This window comes from Leopardus geoffroyi, chromosome X (genome assembly GCF_018350155.1).
Source record: "Leopardus geoffroyi isolate Oge1 chromosome X, O.geoffroyi_Oge1_pat1.0, whole genome shotgun sequence".
Taxonomy (NCBI): Eukaryota; Metazoa; Chordata; class Mammalia; order Carnivora; family Felidae; genus Leopardus; species Leopardus geoffroyi.
Window position 1 is genome coordinate 59,106,197 of NC_059343.1, and position 15,911 is coordinate 59,122,107.

General features: G+C 45.9%; 2 protein-coding genes across 2 annotated transcripts in view; one reads left to right on the forward strand and one right to left on the reverse strand.

Annotated features, from left to right (window-relative positions):
• Positions 1–7,404, reverse strand: part of ERCC6L (ERCC excision repair 6 like, spindle assembly checkpoint helicase) — a 35,396-nt gene extending 27,992 nt beyond the window's left edge. The window contains exon 1 of the mRNA XM_045470711.1: positions 7,264–7,404. Within this exon, the coding sequence (XP_045326667.1) occupies positions 7,264–7,331 (68 nt within the window). The 5' untranslated portion in view covers positions 7,332–7,404. The remainder of the gene's footprint in view (positions 1–7,263) is intronic.
• The window catches only part of PIN4 (peptidylprolyl cis/trans isomerase, NIMA-interacting 4), a 70,653-nt gene that overhangs the window by 42,120 nt on the left and 12,622 nt on the right, over positions 1–15,911 (forward strand). The window lies entirely within an intron of this gene.

Consider the following 15,911-nt stretch of genomic DNA (forward strand, 5'->3'; position numbering starts at 1 on the left):
GGGATGGATCCACAGAAACACAGCATTGGGTGTTTGCATGGTGCAAGCAAGTTCATGACGGGAACTGGTTCCTTTGGGATTTTGGCTGGGGGATGGGTGAGGGAGATGGCACTTCCCAGTGCTTTTCTTCCCTGCCAAGCTGAGCTCTGTCCTCCAGAGCTCAACAACTGTCCTTCCCATTGTCCTTTAGCCCTCCTGCTCTCCAAGCAGAGCTGCTGACTTATAACATTCTAGATGTTAAGTCCCACTGGCTGTCAGAACACACTCCCTCTGGCCCCCCCGCTTTTGCAAGCCAGACTCTGGGCTCTGCCTTGCCGGGTGGGCTGGCTGCCCCTCCACCGCCCCGGCTCCCTCCCGCCAGTCCGTGTAGCGCACACCGCCTCTCCACCCTTCCTACCCTCTTCTGTGGGCCTCTTGTCTATGCTTAGATCCGGAGAGTCCGTTCTGCTAGTCTTCTGGCGGTTTTCTGGGTTATTTAGGCAGATGTGGGTGGAATCTAAGTGGTCAGCAGTATGAGGTGAGCCCAACGTCCTCCTACACTGCCATCTTCCCCTGAATCTAAGCCTTTAAATTTAAATTATAGGAGATAGGAGAACAAGCTAATAATACTACAAGGAAGCCATCAGACTAATCCAAATCATTGGCATAGAAATAAAAGTCAGGGGTGGGGAGGGATTGCTTCAGATTAAGAGACTTTTTTGAGAGAGAGAGAGAGAGAGAGAGGGAGAGAGAGACAGGGAGAGAGGGAGGGGCAGAGAGAGAAGGAGAGAGGGAATCCCACGGAGCCCTTATGTGGGGCTGGAACCCACAAACCCCGAGATCATAACCTGAGCCAAAATCAAGAGTTAGATGTTTAACTGAGCCACCCAGGTGCCCCTAGATTAAGAGACTTAAGAAATATAACCAAATGCAGTGTGTGGACCTTCTTTGGGTCCTAATTCAAACAAAGCAATTATAAAAAGACTAAAGACCACTTGAAAAATGTGAATGTGGACTGGGTATTAGCTGATATCAAGGAATTAGCTTGTTTTGTTAGGTGATACATTATAATAGTTTTGTAAGTATGTGTTCTTTTTAAAAAGAGATGCAGCACTGAAGTATTTAAGGATGAAATTAGATGATGTCTGAGAATTTAAAGTACATTAGATGTGGGGCGCCTGGGTGGCGCAGTCGGTTAAGCGTCCGACTTCAGCCAGGTCACGATCTCGCGGTCCGTGAGTTCGAGCCCCGCGTCGGGCTCTGGGCTGATGGCTCAGAGCCTGGAGCCTGCTTCCAATTCTGTGTCTCCCTCTCTCTCTGCCCCTCCCCCGTTCATGCTCTGTCTCTCTCTGTCTCAAAAATGAATAAAACATTAAAAAAAAATGTTTAAAAAAAAAATAAATAAAGTACATTAGATGAAAAAAAGAAAAAAAGTAAGGATATGAGGAGGTATCAGCAGAATCTGAGAAGCAGCATCAGCAAGGTAAAAAGAAACCTCTTTGACGTCAGCCACAGCAATTTCTTACTCGACACATCTCCAAAGACAAGGGAATTAAAAGCAAAAATGAACTACTGGGACCTTATCAAGATAAAAAGCTTCTGCACTGCAAAGGAAACAATCAACAAAACTAAAAGGCAACCAATGGAACGGGAAAAGATATTTGCAAATGACATATCGGATAAAGGGCAGGTATCCAAAATCTATAAAGAATTCACCAAACTCCACACCCGAAAAACAAATAATCCAGTGAAGAAATGGGCAGAAGTCATGAATAGACACTTTTCCAAAGAAGACATCCAGATGGCCAACAGACACAAAAAACGATGCTCAACGTCACTCATCATCAGGGAAATACAAATCAAAGCCACAGCGAGATACCACCTCACGTCAGTCAGAGTGGCTAAAATGAACAAATCAGGAGACTATAGATGCTGGAGAGGATGTGGAGAAACGGGAACCCTCTCGCACTGTTGGTAGGAATGCAAACTGGTGCAGCCGCTCTGGAAAACAGTGTAGAGGTTCCTCAAAAAATTAAAAATAGAACTACCCTATGATCCAGCAATAGCCTGCTAGGAATTTACCCAAGGGATACAGGAGTGCTGATGCATAGGGGCACTTGTACCCCAATGTTTATAGCAGTACTTTCTTTTTTTTTTTTTAAATGAGATTAACAGATCCAGTTAAGAACTTTTTTTTTAATTTTCTTATTTTTTAACTTTTTTTTTAATGTTTATTTATTTTTTTTTTGAGAGAGACAGAGACAGAATGCAACTGGGTTAGGGGCAGAGAGAGAGGGAGACACAGATGCAGAAGCAGGCTCCAGGCTCTGAGCTGTCACCACAGAGCCCGGTGCGGGGCTCAAACTCACGAGCTATGAGATCATGACCTGAGCCGAAGTTGGACACTCAACCAATTGAGCCACCCAGGTGCCCCTATAGCAGCACTTTCAACAATAGCCAAATTATTGAAAGAGCCTAAATGCCCATCAACTGATGAATGGATAAAGAAGATGTGGTTTATATATACAATGGAATACGACTTGGCAATAAGAAGGAATGAAATCTGGCCATTTGCAGCAACATGGATGGAACTGGAGGGTATTATGCTAAGTGAAATAAGCCAGGCAGAGAAAGACAGATACCATGTGTTTTCACTCATATGTGGATCTTGAGAAACTTAACAGAAGACCATGGGGGAAGGGAAGGGGAAAAAAAAAGTTACAAACAGAGAGGGAAGGAGGCAAACCATAAAAGACTCTTAAATATAGAGAACTGAAGGTTGATGGGGAGTGGGGGAGAGGGGAAATTGTGTGATGGGCATTGAGGAGGGCACTTGTTGGGATGAGCACTGGGTGTTGCATGGAAGATAATTTGACAATAAATTATATTAGAAAAAAAAATCAGGAGAGGGGAGCCTGTGTGGCTCAATTGGTTGGGCGTCTGACTATTGATTTCGGCTCAGGTCATGATATCATGGTTTCATGAATTCGAGCCCCACATGGGCTCTGTGCTGACAGCACAGAGCCTGCTTGAGATTGTCCCTCTTTCTTTGCCATCCCCCATTCACATTCTCTTGGTCTCTCTCAAAATAAATAAATAAACTTAAAAAAAAAAAGAAAAAGAAAATCAGGACAGTGAGGAGTCCTGGAAGCCAAATGAATGCAGAGTTTCATGGAGAAGTGATCAACACTGTCAAATACTGCTGGTAAGTCAAGGAAGATGAGCATTACAAAGTGACCTTTAGTTTTATGAAATCATTAGTGACCTTGACAAAAGCAGTTTGAGTGACAGGAGAAAGTGGGTGACACAGAGAATAGAGAAGGAGAGCAGCAGACAGGTGATAGCAAGACAGTATGGACAACATAGACACATACAAACTGGTGACACAGGGAGAGCAAGTGATATAGACAGTGAGTGAGAGACAAAAGGTAGGCAACATGAGAGAAAGGGTGAGTGACAGAGGTAAGCAGAGGGTGGCTGACTCTACCAGTCATTGTTTGTTGCCTCTCAGTTCCAAATTCACCCCTCAATACCTGTTCTGTGATAATGGACAGAATTCCTTTAAGCATCTCTCCTTTACAGCGAACACGATGTTACTCTTTCTCAGTAGAGGGCGCCTGAGGGACACTTCAGGAGGAAGGGGCTCTTCTGAAGTTGCCGGCTGCTGCAGTACACGGGGACAACAGAATAGCCCACAACCACAAACCCAGAACATGCCGTCCCTCAATGACCTTGAAGCCTCCACCTGGCATGGCAATAACCTTCTTGCATCCCCTCACATAGAAACCAGCTCTCCCAACAGCTCGCCTGTGCCCTGGGCCCCTACCTCTTCTGTGTGCACATGACAAGAGTTGCTGATAGACTGCTTGCCACCTGCACTCCAGAAGTTTGCCTCCTGTTGGCCCAGGGGATGCAGACCAGCCAGAGCATTTCTCTGCTACACAGTGGGCTGAACTACACCTTCTTCAATGAAGCCTGAATCTCAGCCTTGGGGAGAGGATCCCCTTCCAAGTCTGTCCTTCCTTGGATACTCCCCCTTAGCCCAAGGACACCATATGGAGTTTCCGTGTCTTTTTTTTTTAATGTTTATTTATTTTTGAGAGAGAGACAGAGCATGAGCAGGGGAGAAGAAAGAGAGGGAGACACAGAATCCAAAGCATGCTCCAGGCTCTGGGCTGTCAGCACAGAGCCTGACGCAGGGCGTGAACCCACGAATCACGAGATCATGACCTGAGCTCAAGTCAGATGCTTAACCGACTGAGCCACCCAGGCACCCCTTTCGTATTTCTTATAGTCACTCGTTTATCATTTTAATAATTCTTTATATTGAAATTCTTGTTTTAATATGCTATATGGTTTCTACCTCCTGACTGGACCCAAGATACAGTGACAGAGAGGAAAAAGAGGGTAGGTGACAGAATGAAAGAATGGTGACAGAGAAGGAAAGTGCATGACAAAGTGGGTAACAGAGAATGAGTAACAGAGGTAGAGAGTGCGGGACAGAGATTATGGGTGACAGAGAAAGGGGGGAAGGGGCGACAGTGGGGAGGATGACAGACACAGAAAGAGGGTGGAACGGAAGAGGAAGTGGATGAGACAGAATAGATGACAGTGTGAGCAGGAAGAGGACAGTGTCGACAGGATGGGTGACAGAAGGAGAGAGAATGGGGGCAACAGAGAGAAGGATGTGGTGGGTGACAGAGAATGGGAGAAGGAGCAAGAAAATATGAGTGCCAGAGAGGGAGAGTGAGTGACAAAGGTGGGTGACAGAGGAAGAGATAATGGGGAACAGGAAGAGACAGGACAGAAAGGGGCAGAGGAGGATGGTGGGCAAGAGAAGAGCTGGGGGGTAAGCATGACAGGTACCGAAAGCGTGCGACAGAGTTACTTCATCTGACAGAAGATGTGTGTGAAAAAAGAAAACATGGGTGCAGAGAGTGTATGACAGCAAGTTTCAAAGTTTTCTTTCAGCTGTTAGGCAGGAGGGGCAGAGAGATGAAGAAGGTGGGACAGCAAGAGGAGAGAGAAGAGAGAGGGAGGAAGAAAGGCAGATATGTGTGAGCAGAGTGTGCCAAGGAGGACTAGCAGCACTGAAGAAGGCAGAGAAGGTGATGCTTTGTGCAAGGGGGCTTCGGTGTAGGTTGGATTTGGAAGAGGACGGAAGAGACAGAGAAAGATTAGGAGAAATAAAAAAGATTGTGAGTTGAGGGGTCATGAGAGGCAGGGGACTGTGAGGGCAGAAGATGCTGACTGTGAAAGAAGGGCTGAGCGTTGAAGGGAGCAGGGGAGTTTGGGAATGTTCAGGAAAGAGCACCTGAGAGCAAGGAAGAGACAGGTGCCTGTGTAAGAGGCAGTGTTGGGGAAATCCAGGCATTTTTGCTTGCTCAAGGAAAGGAGGGGAAGGGGTTAAATAGCTTAAGCCTTCCTATCCCCATTTTTCAGATGAAAACATTGAGGCTCAGAACAGTCAAATGACTCACTTAAGGTTTCCCAGCTAGCAGACGGCAGAGCCATATTTTGAACCCCAAACGGCCCAACTCCAAAGCTAGTGCTCTACCACACCACACTGCTCCCTGTTTTCCCAACTCTTCCTTAAAGACGTCATGTAACTTAGCCTAAAGATGTGATTTTACTCCTCAGCAAGACCTTTTAGCTTTTAACAGCCTTAAAACACTTTTTTTTGAAAGGAAGACAGAACTATTACACTGGCCCAATTTATTTGTTTGTAAAACATCAAAATTTAAAACTTCTGTGCATCAAAGGACACTACCAACAGAGTGAAAAGGCAACCTACAGAATGCAAGAAAAGATCTGCAAATCATATTTGATAAGGAGTTAATACCCAAAATACGTGAAGATAAAACAACCCACCTGACTAAAAAATCGTCAAAGGAGTTGAATGGACATTCCTCCAAAGAAGATATACAAATGGCCAATAAGCCTATGAAAAGATGCTCAACATCACCAATCATTAGAGAAATGCAAATCAAAATCCCAACCACTTCATTATCATTAGGATGGCTAGTAACAACCATCACAACAAAACCAGAAAATAACAAGTGGTGGTGAGAATATGGAGACAATGTAACCCTTGTACACCGCTGGAGGGAAGGTAAAATGATGCAGCTTCAGTAAAAGACCCTATGGCAGTTCCTCAAAAAATTAATAATAGAATTACCCTGTGATCCAGCAATCCCACCTCTGGCTAGATATCCAAAAGAATTGAAAGCAGGATCTCAAAGAGAGATTTGCACACCCATGTTCAAAGCCAGCTCTGTTCACAATAGTCAAGAGATGAAAGCAACCCGAGTGTCCATCAACAGATACATGGATAAACAAAATGTAGTATGTGCACATGATGGAATATTATCCCCTCCTAAAAAGGAAGGAAATCCTGTAACGACACAATACTGATGAACTTTGATGAAAGTATGCTCCGTGAAATAAACCCATCACATAAAGACAAATACTGTATGATGCCACTTGTATGAGGCTCCTGGAGTTAAATGCACCAGGGCAGAAAGTAGAATGATGGCTGCCAGGGGCTGGGGGAGATGGGAGGAAGGAGTTCTTTAATAGGAAATTTTGGCTTTGCAAGCTGAAGAGTTCTGGAGGTGGAAGGTGGTGCTGCTTTAACAACAGTAGTAATGTTATTAACACCACTGAACTGTATACTTAAGAATGGTTAAGTTACATTGTTTCTATTTTATCACAACTTTTAAAAAAGTTTAAATCTCATCCTCACATCACCATGTCCCCCACCCTTAGCCATAAGATGAACGCTTACTCATTGAACACAAGCATCTCCTTCTGTGAGGCCGGCCCTTGTAGTTGACCAATCTCATCCTCTATGCCCATACTATGCCTTGCACATTATACCTCTTTCAGCACTCATCAAACATTATAGCGATTATTGGTTTACCTACCCCTTTCCACTACCAAAATATAAGCAGTATTGAGGGGGCAAGGTTAGTGTTTCACTCCTCTCTGTATCCCCTAGGCCTGGTGTTTGGTAGACTGGCAAGACTCAAGAAAGGCTTGATCAGTGGAAGTTCTGACTTTTAAGGAGTTCGCACTGGAGAGCTATCTGACCAAAGAAGGGGGCATCGGGAGGTTCCCCAGGTTTTAGAAATCTGAGCAGATTCCCACGCCCTACTCCGAGAACGCAAGGGCGCGTCTCACAAGGGCCTCAGCAGTCTGGCCCCCCGGGAGGGTCCGAGGGCTTCCCACCCCCACTGCCGGCCAGAGCCTACGAGCTAGACCCCCCCAGCGGCCCAGACATACCTCAGGTAACGGGCAGCCTGCTCCGGGCTTAAGGCCGCGGCTTCCGCAGACCCTCTGGACGCCTCCATGACCCCCAACTCGGGCTCCAGGTATCTCAGCGGGCGATCAAATTTCGCTCGCTCCCGCCCGGCGCATGCGTGGTGCGCCGGAAGGCGGGGCAAGGCCAACAGTCGGCCTCGCGGCTGGCCAATCGGCAGCGCCCCCTTCCGCGCCACCGCCGGAGCCCGCCCGCGCGCCTGCGCCTATACGCGCTGGAGCTAAGAGGCGGTCCCAGGCCCAACGGAGAGGGAGGGCGTTGTGTCCTCTCATCTCTCCCATTTTCAGTTCGGTGCAAGCAGTGCTTCAGCACTTTAGTGCGTGTGCGTGTGCTAGCTATCCTCGTGAGTGAAGTAAAATGCCTGATATGATCTCGGTCACTTTAGTGGCCGCTAGAGACCTTCTCCATAGCCTGTTCCCCCCAAATATCCTTCATTCCATGCTCGCCATTGCCTGGCATTGAGCATGCTTTGAATTCAAACACTCTGGGAGACATGGTCCCCGTGACTTAGACTTACATTGAGGAAGAGTCTTCAAGAGCCAAGCCAAAGCTCTCATTTAAGAAATAAGTAGTGCTGGGGCGCCTGGGTGGCGCAGTCGGTTAAGCGTCCGACTTCAGCCAGGTCACGATCTCGCGGTCTGTGAGTTCGAGCCCCGCGTCGGGCTCTGGGCTGATGGCTCAGAGCCTGGAGCCTGTTTCCGATTCTGTGTCTCCCTCTCTCTCTGCCCCTCCCCCGTTCATGCTCTGTCTCTCTCTGTACCAAAAATAAAAATAAAAAAAAAAAATAAAAAAAAAAAAAAAAACGTTAAAAAAAAAAAAAAAGAAATAAGTAGTGCTAAAAAAAAAAAAAAAAAAAAAAGTAGTGCTGTAACGTATGGTTACCATTTCTTTAGAAGCTCCAACTAGGATGCCATCATTTTCAAAGGCAGAGCTCAGAGCTTGGGGCAGGAAACCAGTGAGTTTAAGTCAGTTGCTTGGATGATCCTCAGTTAGAGGTTGTGGACCAACAAAAATTGTCCTTGTTCATACAGCGATGAAAACATGGACATTGTGATTCTTCAAGGCACTGATTAACATTCAGTGTTTGAAAACTCACCTATTGACCCAGTCACGCCCACCATAAGTCCAGAGGATTTTAGGCTTTTTGTAAATACCACAGATCATTAGTTCAAAAGGGGAATCTTTAAAAAGAAACTATGGGATATTTTCCTAGTTCACATGACTTTAGGTCATATTTTCATATGGCTTTAAGCCTTCTGTTAAGAGGGCTTTTAGTATACTATCCCCATTTTCAGATACAAAAACTGAGGCTGGGGACATAAAGTGACTTTGCCTAAGGTTCCAGAGCTGGGAAATAGCAGAGCCAGAATTTAATACCAGGTCTATATGGAAAATCCATGCTCCTTCACTGTGTCCACTGCCTATTGCCGGAAAGGAGAGTAGTGGGAAATGAGGTAGATGAAGTAGTTGGAAGCCAGTTTTTGAAAGAGCTTGCTTACTCTGTTGAAGTGTTTGAATCACTTCTCTCCCTAGAGGCAAGTTTGCATTGGGGTGGGTCGAGTGCGCAGGCATTCTGGGTACCCAAAGTAGGCGTGTGATGAGAAAGGCTGGTTGGGGAGAATTTCATAGAAAGGAGAAAAGAGATGGGAGCACAAAAATCTTCATCGCCAGTCTAGGGCAGGCTATCTCCAGTTGTGCTTTGGCTCAGCATCTACCATCATCTCTTACATATCTTTGGAACAGTTGAGAACTCAAAATGAAGCAAAGCAAACCCCTGATTACTATCTCAGGCAGCTGCCTTTCTGTGGGCTGTGGAGAAAAGCTAGAAGGAACTCCCTCAGGACCCAGACTCTGGCCTCCCTGCTTCCTAGCTTTCAATGATCCCCAAAGGCTCTGAATATTGGGAAGAAAGGACCAGGATTCCTGCTTGCTTGCCCTTAGGTTATTGGATTTTTTTCAGTACCATTCTCACACAGCCACAGGACTCCCCCTTCTTTTTTGTTAAAGTTTATTTATTTATTTTGAAAGAGAGATAGAGAGGGCAAAGACAGAGGGAGAGAGAGAGAGAATCCCAAGCAGGTTCCGCACCATCAGCACAGAGCCCAAAGTGGGGCTGGGACTCACAAACTGTGACATCATGACCTGAGCTGAAATTAAGAGTCTCACACTTAAGTGACTGAGCCACTCAGGTGCCCCAGGACTCCCCCTTATTTAAAACCCACTAAATCCTCTAGCTCTCTTTCCCTCCCCCTCAGTCCCACAGTCACTACCTTCGGGCCCTTCTCAGTGCCTTCCAGAGTCCCAGCTCTCACCGAGGGGTGCAAGTGACCCAGGAAACTCATCACCCTGGACTCCTAGTCCTCCTTTCTAAAGGGTAACACAGGCTCATAGACCAGAAATAAGAGAGGGGTTGGGGAGGATTTAGGGTGGATAAGTAGAGAAAATGGAAACGAATCAAAATAACAGTTATTACTATATCCCATTTATGTATCAGAGCCTGTTCACGGTACTTTATATTAATTCTCTTGACTGTTCCTCATTTCATGTCTACCCCCAGAGTGAGGGCTCCCATTCCCCCAGCTTCCCCCAGGGGAATGGAGTTTCAAAAGCCTTCCCTAATTATTGTTAATTTTTAAAGTGTGCTAATGGTATTGTTGTATTTTTTAAAGTCCTTATCTGCTAGAGATGCATAATGGAGTGTTTTCAGATAAAATTATATTACATCTGGGGTTTGTATTAAAATACTCCAGAAGGCAGAAAGATGAGGAGGGGGAAAGATGAACATAGACTGGCAAAATATTGATTATTGTTGAAACTTGTTACAGAGGTTCATTATCGTTCTTCTCTCTGCTCTGCCTGTTCTAAATTTTCCATAATAAAAATTAAAAAAAAAAAACCTTTGCTATCTAATCTGCAAATAACACTGAGTCACCAGTACTCAAAGACCGGAAATAAGATAATGAGTCCTTGTGGGGGAGCTCAGAATGGGTAAATGGAGAGATGGATGAGGCAGGCTAAGAACAATAGCTATTGCTAATATAGTACTTGAGTGCCAAGCCTTGTTCCACACAGTTTACATATATTAAGTCTTTTCATCCTCACAACAACCTTGTTAGGTAGAGTATGCTATTATTATCCACCCTTTATAGATAAGGAATCGGAGGCACAGAAAGAATAACTTCTACCAGCTTACGCAGCTTGTGAGTGGTAAAGCTGGGCTCCAAACCCAGGCATTCTGGCTTTTGACTTTTTGCTCTTAGACATTATGCTAGTTAGATATAGAAAGCAGATGATAGGTGAAGATAAGTGTTCATTCATCCATTTACTTCTTCATGTATTTAATAGATATGTGTTGGGGCGCCTGGGTGGCGCAGTCGGTTGAGCGTCCGACTTCAGCCAGGTCACGATCTCGCGGTCCGTGAGTTCGAGCCCCGCGTCAGGCTCTGGGCTGATGGCTCAGAGCCTGGAGCCCGTTTCCCATTCTGTGTCTCCCTCTCTCTCTGCCCCTCCCCCGTTCATGCTCTGTCTCTCTCTGTCCCAGAAATGAATAGACGTTGAAAAAAAAAAATTTAAAAAAAAAAAAAAATAGATATGTGTTGAGCCTTTACAAGATGGCCAGGCAAACATCTGGGTGCTGGGATACAGTGGTGAGCAAAACAGACCGGTTCTTGCTATCAAAGAGTTTGAAGTTTGGGGATTTGGGGGAAGACTTGAAATAATAAACATGCAAGCATGTGGAAAATCACAAACCATGACGAGGGCACAGAAAGAGAGTTCCAGGGAATCTCAGAGCATATGATGGGGTACCTGACCCAGTCTGAAGGGGCTGGGGAGGTTTTTCTGAGGAAGTAACATCTGAGCTGAGAGCTGAAGGGTAAGGAGAAATTAAAAGGGAAGGGAAAAGCATTTCAGGCAGAGGGAAGAGCACGATCAAAGTTCCTGAAGCAGGAGAGAGATTGATGCACATGAAGAACTGAAAAGGGTAAGGTGGTTGGAGCAAAGCCTAGGACGCTAGAGTTGGAAGGGTTTTTTGGAGTCCAGTCCAAAGTCGCAGGTGAGAGAACTGCCACTGGGAAAGAAGGAAGTGACTGGTCTAAGGCTACACCCTGAATCAGTGGCAGAAACAGGACTCAACCTAGGTTCCCTGACTCCCAGCCCAGTACTCTTTCCAGCACAGACCATGGCTTTCCTGCATATGAGGAGGAGGGAGGTCAAATGGGTGTCAGCAAAATGCTGCTCATGCGGACTCAGAATGGAAGAGAGTGTTTTTGGAGATAGGTAGAAATAACCAAATGGAATCCTTGTGGACAAGGAGGCCAAGAGTGAGTTTGGGGCAGAAGAGAAGTAATTTGGAAACAGGGAGAATTTAATCTGTGATTCCCAGACACCTAATTAGGCTTTTATCCAGCTATTTCCAGCAAGAGTTCTAAAGTGGGTGGGATTTGGTGGGGTGGAGGGGGGAGTTGGAGAAGAATACTGGGGCAGATGTCTTCAGCCTCTCTTTTGAGGTGAGGAGGGTGCTTTCCAGCTCAGCGGCCCAGCTGTGAGTCATCTCCAGTTCTGCCAGCAGGGGGAGCCAGAAACTGTTTCCTAAGAATGGCAGCTGGCCTGGCCCACCCGCAGGATAAATTCTTACTGGAAGCTAGTCAAGTCAGTCCAAGATGCTGTGGAAATGACAGGAGCTGAGGGGAAAGAGGGAGCCAAGATTTAGGATTATTCACAGGGTCTTTGCACTAAATTTCAGTCATTGGTAAGTGCCTCTTAAACCCGCCTCCTAGGGTTTGAGCTGAAGCAGACAGGCACCAAAGGGTAGGGATCATTTGACAGGACAGTGCCGCTGCAAAAAACACGGCCTCCTTCACTCCCTTTGGGCTGCTTCGTCCACTCCCCAAACCTCACAATTCTGTCTCTAGCCTCATCCTTTCTCCTGAGTTTCAGTCCTAGATGGCCAACTGGCTACAGGACATATCTTCCTGGAAGCTCAACCTCAACATGGCACTGAACTCATGTCCCACCCTCCCCTAGACCTGTTCCCTCAATATTCCTCACTTCCATGAACAGCATTTCCAACCCCCCCAATTGTTCAAGTCAGAAACTGGGAGGCATCTTTCCAATTCACCAATACATCTTGTTGGATCTACCTCCAAAATATATCTCCAACCCAAACACTTCTCTTCATCTCCTCTGCCACCATTCTGGTCTGTCACACTGTCATCTCTCACCTGCCTTACTTCAATAGCTTCCTGGCTTTCTTCCTGCTTTTATTTGTGCCTGCTCCCCAGTGTTTCTTCACCCAGAAACCAAAGTGATCTTTCAAAAACACCAATCTGATCATGTCATGGCCCTGTCTAAACCCTTTGAAGCCCCCCCCCCTTGCCCTCAAAATCAAGTCTGCCTCCTCAGCATGGCTTTCAAGGCCTTCCTGATCTGGCCCCTGACTGCTTCTCCTGCCTTATGACTCACTTCTCCATGACATGAGCATGCACACACTCTCACGCACATACATACACATACACACATCACTCTTCTCAAGCTAAAACACTTCTACTCACTCAAATCTTGTCTCACATGCTATTTCCTCTGCATGGACTTTCTTCCCTTCTTTTTTGTCTCACTATGTCCTACTCACTCCTTGGCTCTCAGCTCAAGTCTCCCTTCTTCCAGGGACCTTCCATAATCCTTCCCAACATTCATCCTCTGTGACACAGTGTGACACGCCCTGCCTTTATCATTGGATTTAGTCCATGGAATGTGGTTGTCCAGTTACCTTTGGCTCACCCAGCCCATGATCATGTGGGCTCTGTGAAGGACAGATCTGGCTTTTTCACAGTTACAGCTTCACAGAGCTTAGCACAGTACCTGCATATAGTAGCTTATAAGCAAATATTTGTTGGATGGATGGATGGATTTGTCAATTTACTAGTCTCAAAGGTGAGCAATAGACACCGTGTTGGAGAGCTAAGTAAAGCTGTGGGTAAGAATGATACATCCCAAACAATAGTGAGGAGCAGGAACCAAGGAAAAGGGGAGGTCCAAGCATACCCATCCCAGCCACACTTCTTGCCAGCACTGTGCCTGTCTCCCTCTTAAATTTGCCTCAGAATGGACTTGGAAATAGCACAAAAGAATCTGAGTTACACCGAGGAATAGGATACTCCCTTTCTATTCTCTTCCAAGTCTTGTTTTGCTGTGAAATGAGTGGGTTCCTGCCAGTGTTGGTGGACTCTCCAGATGCCCTATACATATGTGTTCCCCAAATCAAGAGCATTTCTGGTAGCTCCCATGACCTCCTCCTCAGCTTCCAAATCTACTTCCTGCAGCAGCAGAGAAAACCTTCCTACATGGCATGAGCACCTATCCTAAAAGCTAAAGTCAAAGCTCCTCCCTGGTGCCAGCCCAAGAAGGGACTCCTGTGGGCACCTAATCTTAACCTTTGTGGTCCTTTGCCCTTCCTTTTAGGCACTAAAAGAGATAGACAGTAGAAACTACAAGCTCTTGAGGGGAGGCTAAGGGTTACATTTTTCTACAGCCCTTCGAAGGCCTTGGCCCCCTGCCCAGATCTGAGTCAGGAACTGTATGTCCCAGAGAATTGGCTTCCCAGCCATCTGCTGTGAGCTTAAAGAGCCTAGGGGCCCTCGTTGGATGCTCTGTTCAAATTAGCCAAGAAGGGCAGGGTGAGGACAACACAGTAGGAGGGAACTTGGCCAGTCCAGGCCTCCTAGACTATGTGTGGAGGGAAGGGGCAGATACATGACACGAGGGCACACTGAGGGCATGGCAAGTCCCCAAGCAGAGGGCTCCTCTCACAGCCCAGTTGCACTGCTCCCAGAGCCAAGCTCCCCAGCTCCCCTTTTGAGGGAACCGATGGCTTTGTGAACACCTACTTTTTAAAAAATTTTTTAACATTTATTTATTTTTGAGAGAGAGAGAGACAGACAGGCAGAGAATGAGCAGGGGAGGGGCAGAAAGAGAGGGAGACACAGAATCTGAAGCAGGCTCCAGGCTCTGAGCCGTCTGCACAGAGCCTGACGTGGGGCTTGAATTCACAAACTGTGAAATCATGACCTGAGCCAAAGTCGGACACCTAACCGACTGGGCCACCCAGGCATCCAGTGAATACCTACTTTATGCCAGGCACTTTCCCCATAACAAGCAAGAAATTGCTCTACCAGTCACAGGAACAAAGGCTCAGATTGGTTAACTGCTTTACACAAAATCATGCAGCAAGTACACAGCAGATTCAAAGAGACCAGGACCAGGCCATCAACTTCCAGACCCTTGGTGAATTGTTCCCAAGGCTACTAGAAAATGATTCAACCTTTCAGTGAGCAGGTAGGCAGCCTGAGGACAATGGCTGTGAGGGGATTCAGAAAGTCACACTCCTTCTATGCCTAGGAAGGACATAGCTTGCTCCATCCAGAAGAAAACATGTCTTTGGCCTTTGATATACACAATATCCAGGTAGTCAGAATGGGTCAGGCAATAAGGCCATTTCATACATGGAAAATTTTAGGATGGTGACAATAAAGGACTTACAGTCTCACATCAGAGGGTAAGAGAACCATTCAGATGAATGAACAATCCAAGAAGCCATACAGATCCATAGGAGGAAGACTGACAAGCCACCCCTAACTCCCCAAATCCCCACAGCCACGTACGTTCACATGGATTGAAGAACCAATCATCAGACGTAGTTGCAAGGGGGCATATTTGGGAACTCATAGAGGCAGGGACCCTCTGGAGCTGATCATTATGGTATCAGGGGTTCTCGGGGCACCTGGGTGGCTCAGTCGGTTGAGCATCTGACTTCAGCTCAGGTCAGATCTCGTGGCCTGTGAGTTCGAGCCCCACGTCGGGCTCTGTGCTGACAGCTCAGAACCTGGAGCCTGCTTCGGATTCTCTCTCTCTGCCCCTCCCCTGCTCATGCTCTGTCTCTCTCTGTCAAAAATAAATAAACATTAAAAAAAAGTTTAGAGTATCAAGGGCTCTCAACCCTAGATTCATGTTAGAATCACTGGAGATGTTTTAAACAATAATTGTATTTGCAATATATGTATCTGGCAAAAATATAGTATACAGAATATATAGACAGCCCCTACAAATCAATAATAAAATGACCTAGAATATGGGCAAAACACTCAAACAGACACAGAATTGGACAGGATATATGAATGATTAATGAGCAAATAAAAAGATGGCCAACATAGTCATTAGGGAAATGCAATTTAAAATCACAATGAGATACTATGTACCTGTGAGAATCACTATAATTAAAAAGACAGACAATCCAAAGTGTTGTCAAAGATGTGGAACAGCTATAACTCTCATATTTTGTTGGTAGGAGTGTAAATTGGTATAAGAACTTCAGAAAAGAGATGGTTTCAAAAAAAGTTCTACATAAATCCAGTAATTCCAGCCCAAGAGAAATGAATGCATGTCCCTATAGAAAGATTGCGACAACCCAAACGTCCCTGGATGTGTGAATGACTAAACAAACTTTGGTGTATCCACACAAAGGAATACCATTCAGCAATGGAAGAGACTACTACTGATGAACTACTCATCAGTGCAACAATTTGGATGAATCTCAAAGGCATTGTGCTAAGTGAAA